The sequence below is a fragment of the Leptopilina boulardi genome, unplaced genomic scaffold (genome assembly GCF_019393585.1).
Source record: "Leptopilina boulardi isolate dan_hultmark-lab unplaced genomic scaffold, ZJU_Lbou_2.1 LbouV2_211, whole genome shotgun sequence".
NCBI classification, from domain to species: Eukaryota; Metazoa; Arthropoda; class Insecta; order Hymenoptera; family Figitidae; genus Leptopilina; species Leptopilina boulardi.
This window is the reverse complement of record NW_026137765.1, coordinates 614,537-640,779: the sequence shown is the minus strand read 5'-3', so window position 1 is coordinate 640,779 and position 26,243 is coordinate 614,537. Positions and strand designations below refer to the sequence as shown.

The window sequence follows — 26,243 nt, the reverse complement described above, 5'->3', positions numbered from 1 at the left end:
CTTAACAGCAATTATAAAAAAAAAAAAAAAGAAAGAAAAACCATTTTTTGCCATTTTTACCTTTTTGCACAAAAAAAAATGACGTAAGGATTTCCACCGATATGTTTGTTGCTACCCTATTCGCATATATATGGGATGAATGCTAAAACACCGCACAAGAAAAATGACTCATCTATATTGAAAAATCTAACTTTTGCAAAACACCAAAAAAAAAAAAAAACCCCACACACGTTATTTCCAAACACGACCGGAAAAGAGCACTTATGGCTAAACACTTCCGGTCTTACCGAACTTTCAACGAGAATCCATCTCTCAGGATTTAAATCGTTTTTCAGTCTAACTGAGGTTTTCCTCCTCCGTCTGACCTCGTTTCACCCGTCGGAACATCTTCGTTTTTCATCCAAATGACTCGCCTCAAGAGCGCATCCGACATTACGCTCTGACATAAAACACGAAAGCTCAAAACACAAGCTTCTTCTTGTTCTACCTCTCATCCGGCACACTTGACAAGAGAGAGAAGATGACACTCTTGAAAATCACAGGTGAAATGGACGAAACGAGGTTAACGACTTTCGAGGTTAACAACACCAATTCGAATCTTTTTTTTTTCTACAATTGTATAATTCTATAATACTTTTTTTTCCCACTTGAATCTCACTCATCTACTATTTATCCATATATCAAGATAAAAAAAACTGACTTTGTTCACACCATCCAAAAACCAGCTGACTCGTTTTTTCACATCGAGGTTACGAGGTGGAAAACAGCCTCCGCCATTAGCCTACTTTCCTCTCTGACATCGAGAAATGAACTCACCCTTGAAAATTAGGTTATACTTCATCATTCCAATCTGACAGCAATTGGAACCCATTCTAGGAGTTTCTTACAAAAAAAAAAAAAAAAGCATCACCACTTTAATATAGATAGAAAAGTTCGTTCTCTGGAATAACCTCGCGCGCACCCAAAATGGATGACGACCCTCCCGCGACTTCCTCTCTAAAAATGCTCGATTTTCTTTCCTCTCACCAAGACTTTATCAATGTGAGAATAAACAATTTTTCACATTCACCACAAAATATATAATATAAATTCAACGAAAATAAAGAATTCAAGTTTCATTTCTTATGGGAATAAGTTCAATTAGGATCCGCCTCTTTGAAGACAACAAGATACACACGACCCTCACTCTCGAGGGGTCACAACGAAACAAACGAATTGGTTAGAGTTCTTTCAATACACTGAATAAATCACACGCGCGTACAATCAATATCGAATATCACGAATCACATCACGACAAAGTAAATTTCCTTGTAAAATCGCGAACTTCTCTCGTTGATAAATCGGTATTCGCGGGCGAGAGCGAAACAAGGGTGGACCGAATTAACTGAACACGACATCTGGTGTTCAAGACACTAAATTCATGTTTTAGCCAACAATTTTTTTTAGCAAGATTTTATTCTACAAATGAATATTTCCAATGGCTTTCTTACACTTTTTTTTTTATTATTATTATTAAAAACAAAAATTTATACGAACGATCAAAGTTTCAGGGTTTGCTGGCACTTTGACGATAAATACTGTTGTTTTTTCACATGAGAAAAGACATATTTTCGCGGCTGCGCGATTAAAACTAAATTGTGCGCAGGGTTAATGCGCATCCACTTCATCAGTGGAAGGGGTGCGTTCAATTGTTAGGGGATGAGGGTGACGACCGAGCAACAACCAGCAAGTGCAAATGTACTAAAGTTCCAAGCTCTTATACAGTAGCGACATCCCTACGACTTTCAATGAAACCTCCTCTCTTAATGATAAACTACTTTATCATTGTAGGTCGGTAAAAAAGATTTCATTATCGAAAAAATTAATACGTTAGCATCAACCCAAATTGTTTGTAGCAATCTATAATGTGTTTATTAAGCGTCCACTGAGTCTGTTTACACAATTTTTCATTATTTCCAAAGAATTTTGCAATAATAAAAGGATTGTTAAAAAATATTCAAAAAGCCCTAATTCGAATGTTATAAATATTATTAAATTATATCAATTCGTAAGTACTTTTATTACAATATTTCCTCTATCAATTTTCCTAACCTCAAATTATATATATATATATATATATAAATTTTTTATTTTCTGTAATAATTTAATAATAAAACTATTTTACTATTTAATTCACATTGATACTATTAAAAATCTAATTTTTCAAATTGTCACTATTTTTATAATTAAGCCACGTTCGTTAAAATTGCAAGGATAAACAAGAAACCAACTATGTACAAACATTGAAATTAAATAATATTTTTATTAATATTTTTCAGAATCATGGGCGTTCGTTGTATAGTTGAAAATTGTAAAACCTTTATTAATTTGGAATCAAAAGGTCCTCAAAGTAAACGAAATAATTATTATCCTTTTCCAAAAGATGCAAAGATGAGGCAAATATGGTTAAAAAAATGCGGGAAAAAAGATCCAATTGATTATGAACATTCTTATGTGTGTGTAAAACATTTCAAAGAAGATGATTTTGAACGTAATCTTAGAAGTGAATTATTGGATTTACCAGTAAAGAAAAAATTAAAATCTGATGGTAAGTTGAAATAAATAATTCAATCTGTAACCTAAATTTTTGTGATGAAAAATTAATTTTTTTTAAATTTTAATTAATTTAATGAAAAAAGTAAAAATTATTTATTATTATTGACTTATGTGAAACGATTTTTTAAAATATTAATTTGAATGTAAATTGTGTATAAAATTTAAAAATATTTTTAATTAACAATATAAATAATAGTAAAATTTTATTTTCCAGCAATACCGTCTTTAAATTTGAATGATAATGAAAAAGAAGAGGATTCAGAGAGAAATTCTGGTCGAAAGCAACGTTACGAAGAGCGAGAACGAAAAAAAGAAGATGATTCGCCTAAAAAAAATAAACCTATAAAACGACCTGTCGATGTTGATTTAACATCATCACCAGTTAGAAAAGAAAGTTCGCCACTACCAAAAAAATTAAAATCTTTAACAAAAGACAATTCAAAAATGTCGAGTAAAGAAACTCAAGACAAATTAGATGAAATTGATGCAGCGGAACTTCAAAAACTTCTAAATATTATTTTAGAAAGGATACAATGTTTAGAACAAGAATTAGAGGGACTTAATCATATCATGGAGGATATAAAAAATCGAATTGAAAAAATGCAAAATAGGCATTAAGAAACGATTATAGTTATTTGTTCAATAGATGGACACATGTAAATATATTTTAAGAAATTATATGTTTAAAAATTCAAAAAATATTAGCTTTGGTCTCATAATGTAATAACTTAAATTTCTCAATAATTTTTATGTTTTGTTTCTATTTCTGCAAAAATACAGAATTACACAATAATCCATTAAAATAAAAATTGTAAACTTTAAGTTAAAATATTGTTATGTATATTACTATAAATAATGAAAACTTAAGATTTTTTATAATTATTAGCCAAAAATTTTATACCTTAATTACAAATTTTTATTTTCATTGATTTTTCCAAAAAGATTAATTTTATCACTTCAATTTTTTTATCTTTTATTTACTTGTTAGAAATTTATTCATAGAAATTAATAAAAATAAAAAATTTAAATATATTCATTATTGTATTTAGTACTCACCAATTATCTGGATTTTCTGATCAAAAAGATAAAAACAGCTTCAAAACTACATCTTGGAAACGGCATACTTTTTTGTATACGTTGATCCTGAAAATAAATTTAAAGATTATATAAATGAAAATTAATTAAAAACATTTTACAAAACACGGATATCACTTTTAATATTTAAAGTAAAATATTTTGAAATTAATAAACGAAATAATATAAAATTAAACTTATTTATTTTCAATTATACGAATCTTATTGTTTTACTAATTCTACTTTAAATTGTGGACAAAAGTTATGACGATTAGAGAATTGCAATTTTTCGGTGATGCTTTTGTCAAAATCAAACTTGAAATGTTCAAATCTTTTATGTTTACAACTTTAAATTTTGATCAATTAATAAATCTTTGATTAAAGCAGCTTAATTAGATAAAATATGTCATACAATTTGGACCAATGAAAAAGGTTCATTTTGGTTTATCTTCCCTGCCGGTTGATATTTTTGCAGATATTCATTTTACCGATATATATATATATATATATATATATATATATAGAAAGAGAGAATTATTACATTCATATGATTATATGTACTACGGCAAGTACGTTGGTAATATAAAAATCTACGCAAAATTATTACCTGGTATACAGGATAACGTCACATTTAATACTCTTATAAAGAACTTCAAAGAATAATTACAACTTAAAATTTCCTTTGCTCATCTGATTATGAACGAAATTATCCCAACATTTTTTTTAATTAAGATAAACTAAATTAATCGACTAATTTTAAATTACATAATTAAGTTTAATATATTATTCATAGTACCCATACAGTAATATAGGTTTTAATTCAGTTTAAAATATTATTCATAGTACCCATATAATAATATAGGTTTTTAATTAAGTTTAATATATTATTCATGTTACCTATATAATAATATAGATTTTCATTCAAATAAACAAAAATAAATTAATTAACCTACTCTGTTTAACAATATCTAATTATTCAATGCTATTAATTTGGACAGAGAAAGTCTACATAACAATGTAATTATAATTAAAAAAAAAAGTTTTGAGGTTGTGGTCACTTCAAATAAATAAATATATAATTTTGAAGAAATAGTAATATCCTTAGAAAAGAAATACCTAATATATTTTATTAATTATAAATATTGTATATCTGCATCGTAAAAAAGAAAACCATAATATATTTTATTAATTATAAATATTGTTTACCTGCATCGTTAAACTTTTTGGTTATAAAAGGAATTATTTTTCTTTTGTCCTTGAATACTCCTATTGTACTGCTGAGAAGTGGGGGAAATCGATGATTCCTAAATAAAAATTTATTTAAAAAAATTTGTCCAAGCGACACAGATGTTGCCTTCGTAACGCCCAAAATGGAACTGACCTTGCGCGCTAGGGAGTCCAGTTTTTATACTTTGAGCTCTGTCTGCTCTGCGCGCTGATTGGTGGGGCATCTTGAGGCCTAGCTAGACGCTGATTGGCGGGGCGCTCTAGCTGTCGACGTCTATAAATATTGGTCGTTTTACTCCCACCACTTCAGTGAGCAGTTGGAACTTCAGGACGCAACATCTGTGCAGCTTAGAAAAAAATATTTTTTAGCTTTTATTCGTTATTGGAAATGGATAACTCTACACCCTATGTTGAAGAAATAATTATCGCAAACACATATTGCTTTTTCTCTTTTTACAACAACATCATTATATATTCAACCAAAAAGAAGAAGAGAAGAAAGAAGAAATATATATAAAATATTTAATTATCCAGTTATAGAAAATCAAATGGATTGATTATGTCTAGTAGTGAGGATACAGTAAATCTTCGAAATATGTAATCTCGGTAGACAGGACATTCAGAAACTTCCCTCTCCCCAACTTTTGTGCGTACTAATCCTTTATGCACAAAAGAATTTACCACAAATTGGTAATTCAGGTGTTCAGGGCATATATAACATTGATTTCCATCGTATATATATATGCGTCGCCGTCGGTAAAATTAATTTCTTGCGTCGAACATTTTGTGTTACGCAGGGCTGCCAACCTATAGAAATAAAAACCTAACAACTTTCTTACTTTCCTGACAACATGACAGTGGAGATGTTGAACTAATGTTTTAATTGCATTATAATTATTTTTATGGTTTTATTTATCATATTCTTTTCTTAATTTTATTATATCAGTTATTAATAACTTAACTTCTAATATTGTAAGGTTATTAAAATTATTTTTATCTTATTTTTTTGCGTTTAAAATAATTCGTTTTTGAATTTTGCGTCACTATGCCATCTAGTAGTAGCAATATGTAATCAAGTGATTTGCGCAGGTTAAAACAAGTTTTTGCGCGCACTTATAGGGGTCATTGCGCGGTTAAACACTTTGCAAAGAACGTTTGCCGGTTAAAGAAGGAAAAGCTTACAGCTTACTTTTCATACTTAAGTATCATCAATTTGCTGGAGTCTTTCAATTGGTTTAGTCTTCTTTAAAGATCAACAAGAAAGCTTAGAACTCTTCAGTAATTACGTCGAAGTCGGAGGAAATCCAATTATCTAATTCTTAAGAGTCTTTTTTTGGAGGGAATTTAACGGTAAGTTCTTTATAATATTCATAGACAATGCTTTGTAATTTATTTTAAAATTAAATTTTTACTTATAACTTATAAGAAACCTGTTCAAAGTGTTTAATAATGTTAATTGCAAATTGACGCTTAAATTGCATTTTGGTTTGTCGACATGTTCAACATTTAATCACGTTTACTTGATTTTTGCAATAAATTACTCTAAATAAAAATATAAAATCGTTGTGTATTATTTGAAGAAAGATATTTCACATTATTTTCTAGTTTAAATCATTTTTGTAACTTGATATTTTTAATGAAAAATTGGTATAATCGTCAAAATGTGGCTGTTAATTTTATAGGTTAGATTCTCTAATCAAAAGCGGGAAATTCGAATTTAAAATTTGTATAATAGTGTTAAGAATTTTTAATTCTTATTTTTGTAATAGTTGAATGATTTTTTTTAATTCTTTTAAATACAAAAATAATTATTTGTTTAATTTTTAAATTTAATTGAAGACAATAAAGCAATTTAAATTAAAGGTAAAGAAAATATATTAGAGGTAAAATATATTTATTTTGAATATCTGAGAGGTTTAATAATAAACAGTAAATGTATTTTTATTTTCGATTTCAACTGTAATATTATTCTTAGGCATTTTGAATTTCACAAATATTATTTAGTAGAAAAGCTTTTTTGCGATTACTAGTATAGAACTAATTAATCAGTCTAATTAAAAGCACAAGGCTCTTTGTTTTTTTTCACAAATTGTTTGAAGCTTAAAATAATTTACATTATAAATATAGTCATTCATAAAAAAAAATGTTTATATATAATATGAAAAATTTTGCAATCTTTAATAAACTTTAAATATTCTTATTTATATAGTAATACGTAATATTTACATAAATCACAATATTATGTTTTCACTTTGTAGCATTCATGAAAGAATACTTTGTGTGCTAATTGAAAATTTACAGACGCAATTATTTAAGAACTTACAATATTCAAAATTTGTGCTCATAAAAATAGATTTTCACATTATTATCACAAAGCTTCTGTTTTTTTTTATAAATATGCAAATAAGTTGCTAAAAAATATTTTTAGATTTTTTTTTTTGTAGAAAAGTGTATATATAAAGTGCAGAAGTATTTTGAAAATATTCACAGCATTTTTCATTTATTGTAACTAAATGTAAATAAAATATTTTTTGAACCTCGTTAAATTTTAGAGAATATTTTTTCAATTTAGAATTTTTGTAAGATAAAAATGATATGTTAATTGTTATTTATAGATGTATCTTAAATATTTTGGCAAAAGAAAATATTCATTGAGATGAGGATTAATTGAAATTATGTTGTTTCAATTTTAAATAAGAATAAATATTTTTTCTTTGCTACGCAAACATAACTGATATTGGACTGAATCTCATGATTTTGCTGAGTAAAATCCAGGCAACAGATGCAAGAGAACAAAGAGTCATTCCACCCCATCCAAAATCCATACTCCATGAGGTTCTAAATAATCTCGCATTTAGAATATTTCGCGGTACAGGCCCACCTATTACTCCATCCTCTGGACCATCGAAAATTCTCGGATTTCGATCTTGAGCTCTCTTACAATAAATTATTGTCAATGTAAAGAGTGCAAAAGTGGCTGTGAAAAATTTTAATTCTAATTAAATTCATATCTGGAATAATAATCAAATTATTTATTTAGATTAATTTAAATTATTTACTTCTCAATTTCTCAAATTTCAAAACAATTTTTTTTCTCACATACAAGAGTTGTGAGAAAACATTATCATTTCCAAAAGGTCAAATTTGTTTTATCAAAACGAACGTTATTAAATTTTGTAAAATCATAACAATACTTATCTTTGAAAGTTAGTATATTATATTATTTTGCTTTTGAAAATTTTAATATTAGATTTTATTTCTTATTAATCTCCAAATTAATTTCCAAATTATATTAATTAATATAATTAAAAATAATTTGATATAAACTAAAATGTAACTTACCAGCTAAAAGATACATTACACCTGTAATAAGAACAGCTGATATTTGATGTCTACACAATCCAAATGATCCAACCAAAACAGCACTGCCAAGAATTATCATGCAAACCAATGAACAGGAAATGCTTAAATTTTGCATGCCTAAAATTTTTAAACAATTTAAAAATCATTTAATATTTTAATTATTATTTTAATTTTTTTTTTATATAATTTTAATTATTCTTATAAATATATAAGTATTTTTAATTAATGATAGTTTTAAACTTTTTTTTCTTTTTTCATAAAAATTGCAAAAAAATAATAATAATGAAACATGTCATTTAAAAAAGTAAAATCAATACTGTAAACAACATCTGACATTGAAATTTATGTGAAATCAATAGTTTGTAGAATAGGATTTAAACAACTGTTTATTATATCTACTCTCTATTAATCCCAATAAAGTTTCAGCCTTCACTATATAATATGGAAAGTCATTAAAAACTATTTAAATTGGATCTATTTTTACATTTTCAATTTACTCTCTAAATAGCTGTTTCTCATTAACAAAATAATGTCTATATAGTCTGCTAAAAATGTACCAGGATTTGAACTACTTTGCAAAAAAAAAAAAAAAGTTTGTCATTCTATTTGAAACTTTTCTCGGCATTTTTTTTCTTGCTTCTCCAAGAAGAAATTTTCAATTTTCTACTTGACTTATTCTCAGAGACTTTAATTTTTTTTTCTTGGATAAGAAACAGCAAATCTTTCTGTCTGAAATCTCGTTTTTCTAAGAAAGTTAAAATTGAAAAAAAAGATAGAGTGTTATAATTTTTTCCATATTTTTTTTTAACTTACGATTTTGCCAAAGAGCTCTCATTTCTTCATGAGCTTCATCAGGATATAAGTAATTAATACATCTCTCTTGAGGAAAACCTATTTCTTCTAAAAGATGAATTTCCTCATCTGGAAAAAAAATATATATATGTGTGGTTGCAAATCATGACGTGCGAGTAATAAATTTCTTTCGCGATGAATGTGGAAATTATCAAGTCATAAGCGAACATTTTGTGAGAAGTAAATTCTCGACAATTGGGTAATAATAAATCTTACTTGGGTGAAAAATCGATCGAAGATAGAGTTCACTAGGTCTAGGTTAAAATGAACACTTTGTAAACTTCTCATTTATCATTTCGTCCTTTAAAAAAAAAAAATCCCATTTCTCATTTTATCCGATTGGTAATTCTTCACGTCTCAATTCTTTTTTTCTTAAAATGGTACTTTTTATTATTCCCACATCTGAATTAATTTACAGAACAATTTTATTTCAAAATTTATTTTTTAAAATAATTTTCTAAAAAACAATTATGTAGTTTTTTAAAAATCTTTTTAATTTGTATTTACTATAGTGTAATTTTGATTTATTTAAAATTAAATTTTCATTTTATATCTATTTTAGGAAAATATAATAAGATTTAAAATTTGATTTATAATTCGTGCGTGTAAATTTGTTGATATTAAAATAGAATTAATCATATACAATACATTGTACGAAAGCTTCGAAGGATGGAAATTAATTTCGATTTTATGTCCAAAGTTGATATATTCTTAAAAGGACGGGCGATAAAGTCATAATTACTTTATTAGTTTAATAATTTATTTTTATCACCAATGAAATTTCATACTGTTTGCGATCTATTTTAAGGGGATTAAAAAATAGTAAATAATCTCCGTTTTTATCAAAAAAATAATAATTCTTTAAAATTTGAAATTGCAGTAAAATTAGAGAGATTAAAATTCAAAAACAATCTACATTTTTATCAAGAATTTCTTTCATTATAAATTTTTTTTTTTTTTTTTACTTTTAATTGATTTGCATAAGTCATAAAGGATTTGATTTGGTCCATATAGTTGTTGTGTGCACATAATTTTAAACTATTGTAGAAATGCTAATAGGTAATAACTGGTGCTTGGCGTGATAAAGGACCATAATATTTGCCTTTGAATACTAAAACCTTTAAAAACTAATTCAACAAAACTTGTCTGCTTTATATTTCAAATTTTAATTTTTTCAATTTTTTATTTTTAACTTTAATATAGGCATTAATTTTCTTTAATTTTTATAATTATTACTTTTTTTAAATTTTAATGTTGTATTTTATTTTCATTTATAAATTTAAACAAGAAAGAAATTTTAGTTATTCTTTAAATTTTAAAGAAAGAAGAGAAAAATTGAATGAAATTGAAAAGATAAATTATATCACGTTTTCTATTACCTTTGACACATATTTTCCAGAAATGTGCATTAAAAAAAAAAAAAAAAAAAAAAAAGAATTCTCTTTCACACAATATTTGCTTTTGAATATGTTCATTCGACCTAGTTTAAAGACACTTTTGAAATACTAATGATGCACCACGAAACGTTATAAGCAAATCAAAAAACTGATCAAAGGATAATTTATAAGTTTTTTTGACTTTTTTTCTTAGAGACGAAAAGGGAGTTTTTTTTTAATTTTATGTTTAATTTTCAAAATACGTTTAAAGAAAATTAAAAATTAAATTAAAAAATATATATAAAAAAAAATTAAACATCTTTTTTATTACTAAAAAAATAAAGTCGAAAAAGATTATTGTAGAATTCATAATGGACCAAACATTAGAGTCATCTTTTTCTATATGTAACAGATATATTTCTGGCATCGATTTTCCATTAATCTTTAATCTATTCTTCCACGAAATTGGACTATAAAAAGTACCATTTGTATTTTATTACAATCTAAAACCCATTTTATGATTAGCTTTAAAACCGAACGTAATTTAATTTTATAAATTGTAAAAGTTTTTTTTTCTATTTAAATTTGTTTCATTTAATTCTATATTTAATTTTTATTTTCAGACGAGAAAAAAAGTCTTGGCTATTGTTTAAAAAAAAAAAATTAATTTCTCAAGGGAAAAAAAGACAGAGGATTACGTAATTTAAAGCATGTGCTCTTCGTAATTTAGATTTTAATCATTTGGTCGATATTGCGCTGTCAGAGTCAAGGCGCTTAAGAAATTCTTCCTGAGGTTCTGGATTAAGCTCTACACACTTACAGACTTTAAAAGCTTTTAACATTGTATGCGAATTCCCTTAACCTTCCCCAGAAATTGAGGTGAAAGCCAGAAATGAACTTTTGAACCTGAACTTTGAAACTAACTCATTTAGAATTAGAAATTTATAAAAATTTTAGACAAAAAAATTCCTGAAATTAAAATATGTAAAAAAAATCATTTTTTGTTCGTATTCTTTTTGCAAATAATTAAAAAAAAAAACTTACCGGTCAGTGATACACACAATGTCCAAATTCCACCGTGCATTGGAACCAAAAATGCGTGCTTTTTTTGAAATCGATGAAAACTTCCATGAGCAGGCAATGATTCAAGCATGGCAACTTTACCATCCAAATACCACGTGGGGTTGATATTTGCCTGTAATAATGCCTCTCTATTCCATTCAACTTCTTCCCAATGATCAGACATAATTGCCGTACATAACATTCCAGTTGCTGAAAATTAATTTCATATTTTTCACTCTTTTTTTTTTTTTGGTAACTAAAAAATATTTCTTTTAAAAGTTTTCATTAAGTTTTTTTTAATTAAAAAATCGAGACACAATTACCTGCTAATGTAAGAGTTAGAGTACAAAAGAGAAAAATAAGACGTGGTGCAGGACCCCTGGGTACACGTGAAATCTCCATTTCCTAAAATGGTACCCAGGCGTCTATATCTATTACACCTGTGTATTCGAAATTTACTTCGCAGAACAAATTTCAAATGTACACTAAACTCCATATGAACGGGGAGTTCGCCGCCCCGTACTGGTACCATGACGCCCTCTGCGTCGCGACGACGCTCTCTGAATCGATGGAAATATCCTCACCCAATTGGTACCCGTACCACCCTTCTGGGATGCTGTAGATAATACAAGAAAAAAAAAATACACAACTTTTTTTTGTTCTCGATTCTTTCCATTTTCTTTCACTCTAATATTTTTTGAAACTCTTCCAAAAAGTCTTGTATCTCTCACAATTTATATTCCTCAAACGGAAGTGAATTCATTTTCGAAAAGGAACCATAAAAAATTTGCATTAATTATAATAATTTTCAATGAAGCTCATAAATGTTCTCCAATTGATTAAATTATATAATCAATTTTTTATTACTTCATTAAAAATTAATTTTTCAAATTATGTTATTTTAATTTAATTTTTCTAAAAATGTTAAAATTATACATTTTTTCGCAGATGGCTGACGCAACAGAAAATACACCTCTCGATGCTGCATCAGCTTTATCTCTTGGAAAACGTCATCTTTTGGTGTGCGACTATAATAACGCGGTAAATACATTGGTTCAAGCTTGCGAGCTATTGGTCAAAGATCATGGAGATCGTGCCGATGAATTAGCAGAGCCATATTTACTTTATGGTCGTGCACTTCTTGGACTCGCGCGTGAAGAAAGTAATGTATTGGGTGCCGGTGTACCTGGAAATGATTCCGACGAGGAGGAAGACGTTGACGACGATGAAGAGGGCGAAGACGAGAAAAGCGATGATAAAGACTCTAATGATGAGAAAAGCGAAGTAGAAAAAGAAGACAAAACAAAAGTTAATGACGACGAAAAGGACAAAAATACCGACAATAAAGACACTAAAGTCACTGATAAAAAAAAAGATGAAAACAAAGTTGAAGAAACTAAAGACAAAACAGAAGTTGCTGAAAGTAAAGAAGAAAAAAAAGAAATCACTGAAAGTAAAGATAAAATCAAAGATAAAATGGAAATTACCGAAAATGAGGACAAAAAAGTTACAAAAACTGAAGATAAAGATAAAATGGAAATTAATGAAGACGACAAAAAAGAAAGTACCAAGAAGGAGGAAAAGAATGAAGAAAAAGATAAAAACGAAATAAAGGAAGTTACCGAAGACAAGGAGAAAAACGATGTCGATAAAACGAAAGAGAAAAGTGAAGATGCTGCAAAGTCAAAAGATGAAACTGCCGAAAAGAAAGAACCAGAAGCTAAATCTAAGGAAGATAATAAAACAGACGAGCAAAAAGTGGAGGAATCGAAAAAGGAGGCAGAAAAAACTTCCGATGATTCGACAAAGAAAGTAGAAGACAAAGAAGTGAAACCCGTAGAAAGTAAAACACCAACAGATGAAGCTATTCCCGGTTCCAGTAAGATGACAAATGGTGAATCATCTGCTGAAAATAATAGTATGATCGAAAATGGAGAAGACGACGACGAAATTGATAATCTACAGGTAATTATTTCAGTTAATTAAAATTCCCTTTAGTGTTTTTAAATATTTGCAAAATTGTATTTAAAAAAATTAACTAAAAATAAACCCAATAATATTAGTTCTGAAAACAATATTTTTCAAAAAAAAAAAAATAAATTTTATTTAGTTTCTTCATTTATCCCCACAATATAAATATTTAATATTTTGTTTCCTATTAAAATTTGAAAATTTATTTTATCTTGTTTTCAAACACTATACCAATTGTATAAACAAAAAGCTGATATGATACTTGAAATCTCTAATCTAAACACTGGCGAAAATAATTTTAAAACAATTTACAAATTGTATAATTTAAATAATAATAACTAAAAATAAATTAATTATTGCTTCAATGAATAATAATTTTTATTTTTACTAAATTCTATTGAATACTTAATTTAAACAATATAATTATTAATTTTCATTAATAATTCTTAATAAAATTACAGGTCGCTTGGGAAGTGCTCGATCTTGCCAAATTAATAATTCTAAAACGAGGACCATCGGCCTGGAAATTATTGGCGGAAGCTCACAGATTACTTGGGGAGGTAGCAATTGAGGGTGGAAATGCAGTTGGCGCTATGACCGATTTTGAAGCGTGTTTAGATTTATTACAAAAAATCGAACCCTGTGAACCGCGAGCAATTGCCGAAATTTACTATCAACTTGGTTTGGCTTACGCTTATACAAATGAATTTGACGTAAGTATTGAAAAATTCCAAGAAGCCAGTTCAATCCTCGAGGCGAGAATCAAGGAACTTGAACAAATCACTGAACCACCAAAATGTGATGATCCATTCTACAGTGTCGAAGGTGAAATAAAAGAACTCAAAGAATTATTACCTGAAATTGGTGAGAAAATATCCGATATGAAAGACGCAAAACAAGAAGCGTGCAAACGAATTATTGAAAATATTCGCGAAAAATCGGCTGCTGGCAGTTGTTCAAATGGTGGCGCGAGTACAAGTGCTGTGAATGGTGGTGCATCATCGTCAACATCGGGATCATCGTCGTCTGGCCTTTCAAAGAAATCTGTTAACGATATTTCTCATCTTATTCGTAAAAAACGTAAACAAGAAGAAGATGTCGATGTTGAAAGTTCACCATGTAAGAAACCCTCCACAGTAGAATAATTTCCTTTTCTATATATATGTTTTTTTTAAATGAAAATATAAAATACAAAACGTGTTTTGTATAGAGATTCCATACCTCAAGTTTTTTACGCAATCGTTTTTCTACTGTTTTTTTTTTTTGAGATATTTCATTCTTTTTTCAAACGAAACAACATGAGACACTAATGATGTCTCATCGCTATTTTTTTAATTTTTAATATAATATCGTGATAAGTCCTTAGCCTTAATGTTTTTTTATACTCGATTATAACTATTCTTTTTATTTATTGTTCAACGTTCTAGTTCAGCACAAAGTGTGATTATTTTTCGGATTTTTTTTTCTTTATAAGAAACGCTGTACTATATCCTGGATATGTAAAACGTTGTAAAACCTCTAAAGGCTGATAATAAAATAATGTTTGTTCTTTTCTAAATTTATTTTATTTATTTATTCAACACGGTCTACTTGTCGAGAAACAAATTAATTCTATAATTAATATTTTTCTCTGAGTGCAATTTTTTAAATTACAATCTACCAGTATTGTTATAATTTTTTAATAACAATTTTTTCATTTTGGACGGAATAATTCTTAAACTAATGCAATCATCACACATCATTGGACGGATTAGATTTTGTAGGAGACGCCAGAAAAATTCAGAATTTTAAATTCGGAAATTTTTCTAGCATTCCAATTTCTTTTGTTCCCTGAAGTAAACCAGAGGTAGCGAGGCTATTCAGTGCTCAAATTACTCTAAAAAAAAATGTTAAATTCTATAAATACCTATATATTTATGAGATCAAAAGTGAAATATGAACAAACTGGCATTTTTCTTAATCGCCAAGTAGCTCTTCAATTCCATCATCTTTATCTGAATTGTCCTCGGGTTCGACATTTATTTTATAGCCAAGTGCTTCCAATAAATTAACATTATAATAATAGCTCAAATTAATTCCAGGAACGAGACGTTTTAATTCTTCAACTGTTGCGCGTGCTTTATCCATTTTTCCAATATCCGCAAAATGTTGAGTTATAGTCGCAAATAAATCACCACGACGAACTGATTGCTCTAAATCAGCTCCTTTTGTATCCAACAAATGTCGAACTTGATTCATCGCTGTTTCCGTATCGCCTCGATCAAATAATCTAAAAGGAAAAATTTTATTTTCACAACAAAATTTAAAAAATAACTTTTATAAAACCTTACCTTTTAATGTCCAAATATCTTTTTACTGTTGACATTCTTCCATTGACAACATCAATAGCTCTACGATGAACTTCCGAATCTCTGGGATCAACAACTTTTGCAAGACACTTACTCGCTTGATTAAGAGCATCTAATGCTTTTTCATAATTTTGAAATTCATCAATTTCAACTTGTGCACAAGCAACATAAAAATTCGCCAACAAATCCATTGCTTTGCCTTTCGAATAAAAATTGATAATATTTCTCAATACTTCCGGTTGATTTTGCCAATCGAGTGATTGAAGATAATTTCCAGCCATAATATAAATCTCTCTTTGTCGCGAGACTTGTGCGAAAAAACAAATTTTTTCCGTATCACCTGATTTTAATAATGCCTTCATTGCTCTTAATTTATTACCAGCTTGGGTAAATTTTTTCGTTGCAAGATGATAATTTCCCTGATGAAATGCAATTTCGCCAATTCTTTCTAAACTCGATATTCTCAATCGTTCACGTTCTAAATCTTTTTCTACTTTTTCGACTGTCATTTTTTCCGCTAAATCTTCAGTCAGTGTTATGTTATGCTCCTGAATCAATTGTAATGCTTCAATGTAATTTTTACCCGTCGCAAGAAGATCAACAGCTTTTTCAATTTGTTCATTTTGAACAAAATAATCCGCACATTTTTGTATTAACGCTGGATCTGAATCGGCATTCACGTCCATTGTGATTATTTGCAATGCATCATATTGTTGTGTTTTAAATGCAAGATCCATAGCTTTTCGTAGAAGGCCCGATTTATGATAGAGTAACACCGCCTTGTCGGGTTGATCGTTATCTTCATAATATTTTGCCACGTCAATTTGCGATTGACGAGGCGCTAACATTGCCAATGGCCACAATTCTTCTATCATTTCGTGCTCCTGGAAAAATAATTTTAAAAAAATAAAAAAACAATTATGATAAATTGTAATTAAAGAGAGAGAATTAAGTACCTTGTATAATCGAATGGCATTTGTGTAAGCTTTAGCCATTGAATAAAAATGAACCGCTTGTGAGACATTATTTTTCGATTCATAGTGCGCTGCTAAATGATATGCAGAAGCTGCGTGATTTGTTCTCATAACCAGTTCGCAGGCTTCGTCTTCTCGATTAAGAAAACATAATAATCTCGTCATTGACAAAGTATCTTGAGCAACTTCATATAAACGTAAAGCACCTTCCATATCGCCTGTTGATTCCGTATACTGCGCATGCCAATTTTTTATATCTCTGAAAAATATTTTCTTTGAAATTTTTGTTTTTTCTTTTGTAAAAGGAAAAATATAAAATTCTAAACTCACTGATCCTCGGAAGTATTCAAATAAGTTGCTAGTTCTCTCGGCTTGAGTAAAAGCATTCTAGGCACTTCGAATCTATGGCAATCAGCTTTCGTATAATTTTCTATGGCCTCTGTTATTTTCCCCTGTCGTTCCAATGCTTTCGCATAATTATAATAACATGTTTTTTCACGAATTTTATTTTCACTCGAAGCTAAAGCAAGGGATTCCTTAAATTTATTACGAGCCTCCAGTAATGATCCAATTAAATCCAATCTCTTCGCTTCTCGAAAAAGACGTTCTGCATCATTCTAAAAAAACGAAAAATGTTAATAAAAAAAAAAATATTAATAAAGAAAAATAATATTATGAATATCTAACATGTAATCCAAGTTCAATGGCAAGGATTCCAATTTTTGCCTCAAGTATCAAGGAATCATCGTGCATTGCTTCGCGTAATGCTCGAGCAGCTTTTGCTTGTTTCATATGTCCCAAACACAACATTGCCATATCCAATTGTTTTGTCTTCACGCACATTTTTGCCAAACTTTTCCACACAGTTTCATTTTTAATTGTCTTTATTGCCTTAAATGCCTCATCCATATTGGTGATACTCAGAAAGAAGCAAAAATCCAAAATAGCTTTTTTTGTACTTGAATCGCAATCCTCTAATTCCTCAAAATCTTTCATTACAAGACGTGCAACTTTACCCTCGGTGTTTGATGACAATTCAGAATTAAGAATAATTATATACGGCGACTGAACACCCAATAAACGACAATTGTCATCCATCATCGATCTTACATCCTGAACGACAATACCATGATCGGAACTCGCGAACATTGACACCAAAACAACATTCGCTGTTTCCTGTAATAAAAAAAAAATTCCCTTTAGTCTCTGATTTTTAATTAATTCTTAATAAACTTACATCAGAATCATTCAAAATTCTCGATGATTTCAAATCTCTGCTTTCTGGTTTTTGTGCACGACAAATCAAAAGTCGAGGATCATCTGTATCCCAACAATGAGCAGTCACTAATCTTCCTTTACACTTTGTGACTCTGAAACAATATTTTAAAAATATCTATCCTTTTTATTTGTTCGAAAATTGAGAAAATTATACTTACAATGCAGAATAATCCTCACTTTCATCGTCATTATTGGCAAAATCAAATTCATGCAATTGATCACTTTCAATATCCCAAACGTATAAAATTGAACTTGGCATTAAATTAGCCATTGCAACAGTAATTGACACATATCGACAATCAGAATTACATTTTGCTTCAATAATCTCGGCAAAATCACTAATTGCCTCATAACAAGTCATTGCTCGCGTGTACAATTTTGCTTCACGTTTACCTAAATCCCAAATCTTTAAAATTCCATTTAATGAAGCAACTGTCAAATATTGTCCTGTCAATTCCATTGTTATTGGTTCACCTTCCTCGGGTAGTGTTGAAAGTGTTTGTATAATTGTACCCTCAATTGATCTCAATTGAATTACAATTGGCGTTAATATTACCAAAATATTTTCGTATATGAGAATTTTTTCCGTATCACATGCAAAATTTGATACAGATGTTGTATTTAAATTACCATCTCTTTTTATCTTATACAACGCTATTTGTCTCGCAGAAGAAACTGCAACGTAATCCTTATTCACTGCCAAAATTTGCACTTGAATCTCAGTTTTTAGAATATGATTCTGTTCATCTTTTTTTAGAAGAATTTGCATTGGACTAAGTTGACTTGCACATATTCCATCATTATAGGCTGCACACATTGGCTGTTGATGAAGGATAAAAACATTTGTAATACAATTAACCGCAAGAAGGGGACTTCGTAACATTACAGCACCCCAAACAAGTTGTTTTACAGTTCCATGAACTGTACACGATTCAGGACAAGTTGGCCAACTATTTTCATTCGAATCACTCGAGGTTGTTTTCTTTTTCCAAAAAAATATTGTCCCTAAATTTGTACCAGCTGCGAGTGTTTCTGAAAATGTAATTCATTTATTTAATAATTATTAATTGAATTTTTAAATAATTTTTTTTAATACCATTATTTTTGCAGTATGATAAACTTGTGCATATTTCCTGAGGTGAAGCAACATTTCCAATTATTGATTCCGATGGTGACAGAACGTAAGTGTCGCTTGTATGAAGATCCCAGCATCTTACACCAAGTTCTCCTGTGAGTACCGCGAGAGTATTTCCACCAGCCCAACAAATTGAGGGACCAGAACGTAGAATATCACTTTTTCCACTTAGTTTCACCTAGTAAATATTTAAATTAGTAATCAAGGAATAACAAATATAATTTAAATTAGAAATGTTAAAATAAAGTTAAAATTACTTTTGTTAATTCAGTGAGTTGACCAGTTATGGGATCGCCTTGATAATGAGCAATGTTTAATCCTGCAGTTAAAACAACGAGAGAATCTCTCGACTGATGATGTAATAAAGAATGAAGAGTCGTGTCATCCATGCTAAGAACTTCCGTACATTGTCCTTGAATATCAACGAAATAAATAATCGCTCCTGCAGTACCAATGTAGAAAGCATGATTGTCCCTTTGCATTGGCACTGCTGATGGTGCCGCGGTTTTTGGACGCCACGAGCTAAAGAGATCCAATGCTCTTTCATCGCCTGCCACAGCTGCTTTTGCTAGTCCACTAAAAAATTATCAATTTAAAATAAACACCTTTTATAATTAAAAAAAAATAAATTTCACAATGTGAAAATTAAATAATTTACCTTAAATCAACCGCAGGTTTAAGAGGCGAAATCTTAAAGGCAATATGAGTAAAAGAATCCTTTAGCTCATGATGAAAAGTCATAAAAAGTTGATTTTTTGAATCAATTTTCCATCCAACGACAGAACCCGCAGCATCGGCCGACACAAGTCTTCCTCCATTTTGACTCCATTGTAAAATAAGAATAGGATCACGATGTGGAGTCACAATTGTATTAAATTCACTTGAACCAGTATCTCCTGCCCAAACCTAAATCGAGTACAATATTAATAACAAATCTTCTAATTTTTATTTTCCATTTTATTTGAATACAAACCCGCATTTCACCACTTTCCCAGCCAATAACTAGCCATTTTCTCTCAGGATGCCATACGAGTGCAGTGACCTGTGCAACTGAATGACCTGGTGTTTCAACATCTTGAAGAGGTTCTCCTTGATCGTCGAAAAGTGTCACAAAACCTCCTTTATCTTGTGAAAAAGCAGCAACTGCCAAAAATGGTAAATTCGAATGCCAAGTCGCACAAGTGTTAATTGAAGCGTTTTCTGGATTTTGAACTCGAGTATCAAAATACAGTGTCATTTTCCTTCTGATATATAAAACCCTGGGAAACAAAAAATAAAGTTTATTTTCAGAATAACTAATACTGAAATTTTTATTAAAAAAGCTTACCCTTTTTTAAAAATGTAATTCTTTAAAACATAATCTAGTGTAAATTCGTATTTTACATTCCATTGTTATTATAAAGTGTAGAATAATAAACATTCAAGTTTTTATTTATTTGAAATAATGCAAAATGAGCATAAAACGCGTGCAAGGAAGAAAATATTGATTTCATGATGGTCATCAATAAAGGTTATTCTTCAAAAATCAATAAACTTATTTAGTTGAAATCTTTTTCTGACGTTAGTTAGGAAACAACAAATCGATAATTGTTTATTTTTCTTCTTTTCCACATTTTTTATTATAAATGTATTTCAGGGTCACTTTTTTTTATAATCCATAACCAAGATAAACATAAACAAACATCGATATTTTCCAATATGGCGCAATGCTAAAAATGCATGCTTCTGATTAGATGACAAAAAGTCCATAAATATCCATCTACCAATCACAAAAGTATATTTTGTATATCGAAGTTTCGAGACAATTCGATATACAGCATACGTCAATACCGTTTTGACGTTTGACATTTGAGGTTAGATTACACATTAGTCATATTTTAATTTTAGAGAAAACAATTTTATGAAGCAGATAAGAATTTAATCAATACTTTTATTCTGTTAATTTAATGAGAATTTATTTATTCAAGAATAAAATTTCTTGGAAAAATGAATTCAACGCCTAAGGTAAGCAATTTTAAAGTGTGAAATAGTTCAACATTGAATATTCGATAAGATTATTATTTACTATTATAAGCGATAAATAAACAAATTATTTAAATTAAAAACATTAATAATTTATTTTTTATAAATGGTAATTGTAAATGAACACTCTATTAGAATGTTACAATTTTTTCACTAACTTCTAACCTATAAGTTGCATCACTTTGCAATATCATAACCATCATAACAAAAAAGTTGTAAATTTTGATTTCTTACATAACAGATGCTTAATTTTACATGTAATTTTAGAATTTCAATTAAAATACTCCAAGTTTGTAAATGTAAAGAGGAATTTAATTTTTAGATTTTCTTATGCATTCTTCTCTATGAATATAAATTGTAAATCATTTTAAAAATCAATTGTTTTGACTTAAACTGAGAATATTTTTAATTATTGTCATTATAGGCGGCAGCTGGACCTGCTCAGGAGTTTAGTATACGAGTTCCAAAGTATGTATAACTTTTCAAAAGACCTTGTAAATTTTATTTATTTACTTTTTTGAAAGAAATCAACAACTCTGATTGTATTATAGTAAATATTGAAAGACTCTGTATTATTAAAAATATTTGAAATATAAATTATAAATTTTGGAAATTATTAAAGAAGAATTTGAAATAATTTTATATAGTACAAAAATAATTAAGAGTATTTGAATAAAAAATACTTGAATTTTGCATTATTATTATTAATTTTTTTTTTTACAGAAATACAAAGAAAAGACACAATGTGATGCGATTCACCTCAACATTGAATGTAGATTTTACAAAATGGGCACAAGTGAAAATGGAGCGAGAAAATAATTTACGAGAATATAAAGGTCAAGATGAAGATACTCCAAAATTTGGTGCTGGTTCAGAATTTGGTCGTGATGCAAGAGAGGAGGCTCGAAAAAAGAAATACGGAATCATAAGCCGAAAATACAAACCAGAAGATCAACCATGGATTCTTAAAGCTGGTGGTAAAACTGGAAAAAAATTCCGTGGCATTAAAGAAGGTGGAATTAGTCAATATGCTTCTTATTACATTTTTACTCACGCTCAAGATGGAGCTATTGAAGCATTTCCACTCAATGAATGGTTAGTTTTTTTATTGTTACATGAAATTTATAAGAATAAAAATTGATAAAATTATTAATAATTGAAATTTATTAACTAGGTTCAACTTTCAACCAATTCAGAGGTACAAGACACTCAGTGCCGAGGAAGCGGAAGCAGAATTCGCTCATAGAAATAATGTGATGAACTATTTTTCCTTGATGATAAGAAAAAAATTGAAAAACGACGAAGAAGGCGAAGAGGATGAAGAATTGAAAGAAGATGGTAAAGGTAAGAAGGGTAATAAAAAGTCGAAGGAATTTGTAATTTCCGAAATGGATGAATGGATGGAAAGTGATGATGATAGTTCGGATAGTGAGGATGGCGAGAACAAGAAGAATTCTGATGATGAAGATGGGAAAAAGAATAAAAATACAAAGAAAAGTGATGCAAAAAAGAAAAAGAATAAGAAAAAGAAGAAGGACGATTTTGAGGATGATGATCATGCATTTGAAGAGAGTGATGATGGCGACGAAGAGGGTAGAGAATGTGACTATATGTCAGAATCCAGTGAATCAGGATCAGATTTAGAGAAGAAGAAAGAAATTAAGTCTGTCGCCGAGGAAGATGCTTTACGTAAATTATTAGTTTCCGATGAGGAAGATGACGATGATGATGAGGAGAAAGAGAAAAAGGAGTTTGACGAGGACAAAAATGAAGAAGACGGAAATAAAGAGACCGATAAGGTAAAAATAAATATTACAAAAAGTAAAATATATTTCAGTTTAAAAAAATTTTTAATTTCTTTTGAATTTTAATTGAAAAGTATTTAAAGAAAAATCAATTTTTCAGGAAAAGGACAAGTCGACAAAAGACGGAGAGAAACGCAAGGACAAAAAGAAAAAGAAGAAGAGTATTCAGAAGAAGGATGCGAAAAAATCAGCACCTGGAAAGGATTCGTCGAGTGATTTTTCCAGCGATTCAGACTCTGATTCCGATGTGCCTAAAGAAAAAGAAAAGGATAAAAAGACGAATAGTGCCCATAGTTCCAGATCAACTACACCAACTCCAGCAGCTTCCACTTCTGATTTATTGAAAAGAAAAAATAATGCCTCGCCAGATTTATCACAACCGAAGAAAATGAAACTTGATAATTATACTTCGGTTTCCACGCCATTCACACCTAGCTCCAGGTAAGATTTTTATTTTCTGTTCTTTTTTACATAATCTTATTAACAATTTTTCAATTTATTTCCCTTTCTCCATATTCCGTCACAATTAATTTCGTTCATTTAAAAATTAAATTATACAAAATTTATTTACAGACAATTGTTTATCACAAACTTAGCAAATACAATTCAAAATAATATTTTGATTTCTGAATATAAAAAAATTTGATTACACAATTTTTTATGTAAAACATTCTATTTTTGAAAACGTAAAATAGTATTTTAGAAACTTGTGGATAAAATAAGTTTTGTGGCAAACACTCGGAACTATTTGATAAATAATTATATTATCGCAATATTTTCATTACAGTGAATCAGGAATAACGGAAGAGGCAGTTAGACGTTATCTCATGCGTAAACCAATGACAACAACGGAATTACTACAGAAATTTAAATCGAAAAAAACTGGCTTAACATCCGAACAATTAGTTAATACAATGACGGGAATTTTAAAACGTATTAATCCAACGAAACAAACAATTAAAAATAAAATGTATTTATTTATAAAATCACAACCTAATTAGTTGACCACGCGCAATTTATGTAAGTTGAATAATAATTATTAATTTCATCATTTATCAATATTCTTTGTTTGCTATTTCTAATCATCAATATTGTTTGTGTAAATAATTAAGTGGTTGCCGCAATAAAAAAAAAGCGTATAATTACACAATGTAGATAATGTAAGTTATTTTCGTGATATGTCAAATTTTTTTTTAATATCCTCTTGAATGGATATTAATCAATTGTCTTTTTTGTTTAAATTATGAGTCTTTTCGTTCTTTAATCAAAAAAAAAAATTATCAGAGGCACAAGTTAAAAGTGACAGAGAAATGCTGTGAATACAAATATTTTTCGCGAGATAAAAAAAAAAAATTTAAGAGAATAGGAGAAAGAAGATACTTATCTTTAGTGCCCTCAGTGAGGAGTTTATCAGTAAATTTTGTAATATTTTTCAAGCCTCCAGCTTGCCGCCTCCTTCTTGTGTTATTCTTATCATTTTCTGGTGTGATTTCATTGCGAGTGATACGTTGCTATTTTTTTTTCGACACGTTGAAGAGAAATTTTTTTTTTGTGTACTTACAAAAGTATTTTTGGTAATGTAGGGAAAGTTGAAAAATTTAATTTGTAATTATCAATTAAATTTATTATTCTTCGAGTGTCATGAGAATTTTGCAACAGAATTTTTTGTGTCGATCCAGACGATTATCATCAATTTTTCCGACATGTGCCATAAGTCACAATTTCCGGTTTTCAAGCGTATGATTATTTTCTTTTAAAATTTGTGTTATTTTATTATAATAATATTAAAAAAAAATTCTATGAAAGGTAAATAAATTTGAATTTTGTTTTTCCAGAGTTTGAAAGGTAAAATAATAGCAATAAGAAGAGAGGATCAATCAGTATGGGAGAGAAGAGCAGCCCTTGCACCGGCGAATGTCCGACGACTTGTTCGCTCCGGAGTGAAGGTGATTATACAACCGAGCAATCGAAGGGCTTATCCGGTGCAATCATACCTTTCGGCTGGTGCCGTTCTACAAGAGGATATAAGTTCAGCTTCAGTGATTTTTGGCGTTAAACAAGTTCCAGTTGATCAATTAATTCCCAATAAGACGTATTGTTTCTTTTCACATACGATAAAGGCACAGGAGAGTAATATGCCACTTCTCGATGCAATTCTTGAGAAAAATATTCGACTCATTGATTATGAAAAATTAACCGATGATAATGGACAACGAATTGTTGCTTTTGGAAAATATGCCGGTGTTGCTGGAATGGTGAATATTTTACATGGATTGGGCCTTCGACTATTGGCTCTTGGACATCATACACCATTCATGGTGAGAGAAAGAAAAAATTCAAAAAATTATTTTTAAATTAATTTATAATAGAAAAAAATGTAAAATCATTTTTTCTACTGAAAAAAAAGGAATTTATAATGAAAAAAATAAAATGTTGCACTATTCAGGATTTTTAAGATTGTGTTTTAGCATATCGGTCCAGCACACAACTACAGAGATTCTTCGATGGCAAGACAGTCGATTAGGGATGCTGGTTATGAAGTAGCGCTGGGTGCTTTACCAAAATCAATTGGTCCATTGACAGTTGTTTTTACAGGAAGTGGAAATGTCAGTCAAGGTGCTCAGGAAGTTTTTCAGGAGCTTCCACACGAATACGTGGCACCTGAGGCCTTAAGAAAAGTCGCCGAACACGGAGGTGATTTAACATTTTATTTTTTCTTTATTCGAATTAGTAATTAATAATCTTTTTTCTTTAGATACGAACAAAATATACGCCTGTCAAGTGAGACGAAGACATCATTTAGAGAGAAAAGAGGATGGAGTTTTTGATCCTGAGGAATATGATCAACATCCAGAGAGATATATTTCCACATTCAGTAAAAAAATAGCACCATATGCGTCAATTATCATTAATGGAATTTATTGGGCTGTTGATTCGCCAAAATTATTGACAATTCCTGATGCAAAATATTTATTGAGACCGGCGAATACACCATGGCTTCCAATAAGTGTTGGCGCACCGGCTTTACCTCATAGAATGTTGGCAATTTGTGATGTATCCGCAGATCCTGGTGGTAGTATTGAGTAAGCAACTTTTTTTTTTTTTTTCAAAAATTCCGATAATAAAATCCGTATTTGTTTATTGTGCAGAATAAACGTTAA

The 26,243-nt window shown here is 29.2% G+C and overlaps 7 protein-coding genes across 14 annotated transcripts in view; 4 read left to right on the top strand and 3 right to left on the bottom strand.

Annotated features, from left to right (window-relative positions):
* The window catches only part of LOC127278814 (inactive rhomboid protein 1), a 174,160-nt gene extending 169,138 nt beyond the window's left edge, over window positions 1-5,022 (bottom strand). For 3 of the 6 annotated variants that reach the window (XM_051300714.1, XM_051300718.1, XM_051300719.1), the window contains exon 1: window positions 61-1,608. The gene's annotated coding sequence lies outside the window, so the exon portion shown is untranslated. Of the gene's footprint in view, window positions 1-60; window positions 1,609-3,651; window positions 3,745-4,875 lie in introns of those variants that run through there. The other 3 variants (XM_051300715.1, XM_051300716.1, XM_051300717.1) reach the window with 3 other exon arrangements.
* Window positions 1,881-3,474, top strand: LOC127278818 (THAP domain-containing protein 7-like). Its single transcript, XM_051300728.1, has 3 exons — window positions 1,881-2,047; window positions 2,319-2,587; window positions 2,810-3,474. The coding sequence occupies exons 2-3, from the start codon at window positions 2,323-2,325 to the stop codon at window positions 3,211-3,213; spliced, it is 669 nt and encodes a 222-aa protein (XP_051156685.1). The 5' UTR covers window positions 1,881-2,047; window positions 2,319-2,322; the 3' UTR covers window positions 3,214-3,474.
* Window positions 5,023-6,018: 996 nt separating the features above from the next.
* On the top strand, window positions 6,019-15,078 carry LOC127278805 (protein HGV2). The gene is made up of 3 exons (XM_051300694.1): window positions 6,019-6,246; window positions 12,498-13,514; window positions 13,982-15,078. Exons 2-3 carry the CDS (start codon window positions 12,498-12,500, stop codon window positions 14,663-14,665), a joined length of 1,701 nt encoding a protein of 566 aa, XP_051156651.1. The 5' UTR covers window positions 6,019-6,246; the 3' UTR covers window positions 14,666-15,078.
* LOC127278809 (uncharacterized) lies at window positions 6,821-12,487 on the bottom strand. Its single transcript, XM_051300707.1, has 5 exons — window positions 11,873-12,487; window positions 11,532-11,759; window positions 9,073-9,180; window positions 8,239-8,376; window positions 6,821-7,873 (listed from the first exon to the last, which is right to left on the bottom strand). The coding sequence occupies exons 1-5, from the start codon at window positions 11,949-11,951 to the stop codon at window positions 7,614-7,616; spliced, it is 813 nt and encodes a 270-aa protein (XP_051156664.1). The 5' UTR covers window positions 11,952-12,487; the 3' UTR covers window positions 6,821-7,613.
* A 331-nt stretch (window positions 15,079-15,409) lies between the features above and the next one.
* On the bottom strand, window positions 15,410-20,944 carry LOC127278802 (intraflagellar transport protein 140 homolog). The gene is made up of 12 exons (XM_051300691.1): window positions 20,583-20,944; window positions 20,229-20,514; window positions 19,914-20,161; window positions 19,513-19,831; window positions 19,217-19,433; window positions 18,279-19,152; window positions 18,080-18,212; window positions 17,530-18,018; window positions 17,173-17,459; window positions 16,825-17,101; window positions 15,851-16,752; window positions 15,410-15,789 (listed from the first exon to the last, which is right to left on the bottom strand). The coding sequence occupies exons 2-12, from the start codon at window positions 20,490-20,492 to the stop codon at window positions 15,477-15,479; spliced, it is 4,323 nt and encodes a 1,440-aa protein (XP_051156648.1). The 5' UTR covers window positions 20,493-20,514; window positions 20,583-20,944; the 3' UTR covers window positions 15,410-15,476.
* Window positions 20,945-21,074: 130 nt separating this feature from the next.
* LOC127278806 (general transcription factor IIF subunit 1-like) lies at window positions 21,075-25,061 on the top strand. 2 transcript variants are annotated; one of them, XM_051300697.1, is made up of 7 exons: window positions 21,075-21,259; window positions 21,702-21,745; window positions 22,001-22,372; window positions 22,452-23,076; window positions 23,183-23,523; window positions 23,870-24,102; window positions 24,918-25,061. In XM_051300697.1, the coding sequence occupies exons 1-6, from the start codon at window positions 21,242-21,244 to the stop codon at window positions 24,081-24,083; spliced, it is 1,614 nt and encodes a 537-aa protein (XP_051156654.1). In that variant the 5' UTR covers window positions 21,075-21,241; the 3' UTR covers window positions 24,084-24,102; window positions 24,918-25,061. The 2 variants fall into 2 exon arrangements, with proteins under 2 accessions (XP_051156654.1, XP_051156652.1); XM_051300695.1 differs by lacking the exon at window positions 24,918-25,061 and having other exon boundaries at window positions 23,870-24,144.
* The window catches only part of LOC127278803 (alpha-aminoadipic semialdehyde synthase, mitochondrial), a 7,441-nt gene continuing 5,559 nt past the window's right edge, over window positions 24,362-26,243 (top strand). For both annotated transcript variants that reach the window (XR_007842543.1, XM_051300692.1), the window contains exons 1-4: window positions 24,362-24,819; window positions 24,918-25,400; window positions 25,551-25,776; window positions 25,838-26,165. Coding sequence is in view for 1 of the 2 variants with exons in the window: in XM_051300692.1 (XP_051156649.1) it covers window positions 24,724-24,819; window positions 24,918-25,400; window positions 25,551-25,776; window positions 25,838-26,165 (1,133 nt within the window). In the remaining variant the exon portion in view is untranslated. The remainder of the gene's footprint in view (window positions 24,820-24,917; window positions 25,401-25,550; window positions 25,777-25,837; window positions 26,166-26,243) is intronic.

Excerpts from the sequence above, each read along its gene's own strand:
- LOC127278818 (XM_051300728.1), top strand. The coding sequence starts at position 2,323 with ATGGGCGTTCGTTGTATAGTTGAAAATTGTAAAACCTTTATTAATTTG. Across the intron at positions 2,588-2,809 it reads GAAAAAATTAAAATCTGATG|CAATACCGTCTTTAAATTTG; the intron begins GTAAGTTGAAAT and ends TTTATTTTCCAG.
- LOC127278809 (XM_051300707.1), bottom strand. The coding sequence starts at position 11,951 with ATGGAGATTTCACGTGTACCCAGGGGTCCTGCACCACGTCTTATTTTT. Across the intron at positions 11,760-11,872 it reads TCTAACTCTTACATTAGCAG|CAACTGGAATGTTATGTACG; the intron begins GTAATTGTGTCT and ends ATTAATTTTCAG. Across the intron at positions 8,377-9,072 it reads GAGAGCTCTTTGGCAAAATC|GCATGCAAAATTTAAGCATT; the intron begins GTAAGTTAAAAA and ends TAAAAATTTTAG.
- LOC127278805 (XM_051300694.1), top strand. The coding sequence starts at position 12,498 with ATGGCTGACGCAACAGAAAATACACCTCTCGATGCTGCATCAGCTTTA. Across the intron at positions 13,515-13,981 it reads ACGAAATTGATAATCTACAG|GTCGCTTGGGAAGTGCTCGA; the intron begins GTAATTATTTCA and ends ATAAAATTACAG.
- LOC127278802 (XM_051300691.1), bottom strand. The coding sequence starts at position 20,492 with ATGACACTGTATTTTGATACTCGAGTTCAAAATCCAGAAAACGCTTCA. Across the intron at positions 19,434-19,512 it reads AACTCACTGAATTAACAAAA|GTGAAACTAAGTGGAAAAAG; the intron begins GTAATTTTAACT and ends AATATTTACTAG. Across the intron at positions 18,213-18,278 it reads AGTGAGGATTATTCTGCATT|AGTCACAAAGTGTAAAGGAA; the intron begins GTAAGTATAATT and ends ATATTGTTTCAG.
- LOC127278806 (XM_051300697.1), top strand. Across the intron at positions 21,746-22,000 it reads TTTAGTATACGAGTTCCAAA|AAATACAAAGAAAAGACACA; the intron begins GTATGTATAACT and ends TTTTTTTTACAG. Across the intron at positions 23,077-23,182 it reads GAAATAAAGAGACCGATAAG|GAAAAGGACAAGTCGACAAA; the intron begins GTAAAAATAAAT and ends TCAATTTTTCAG.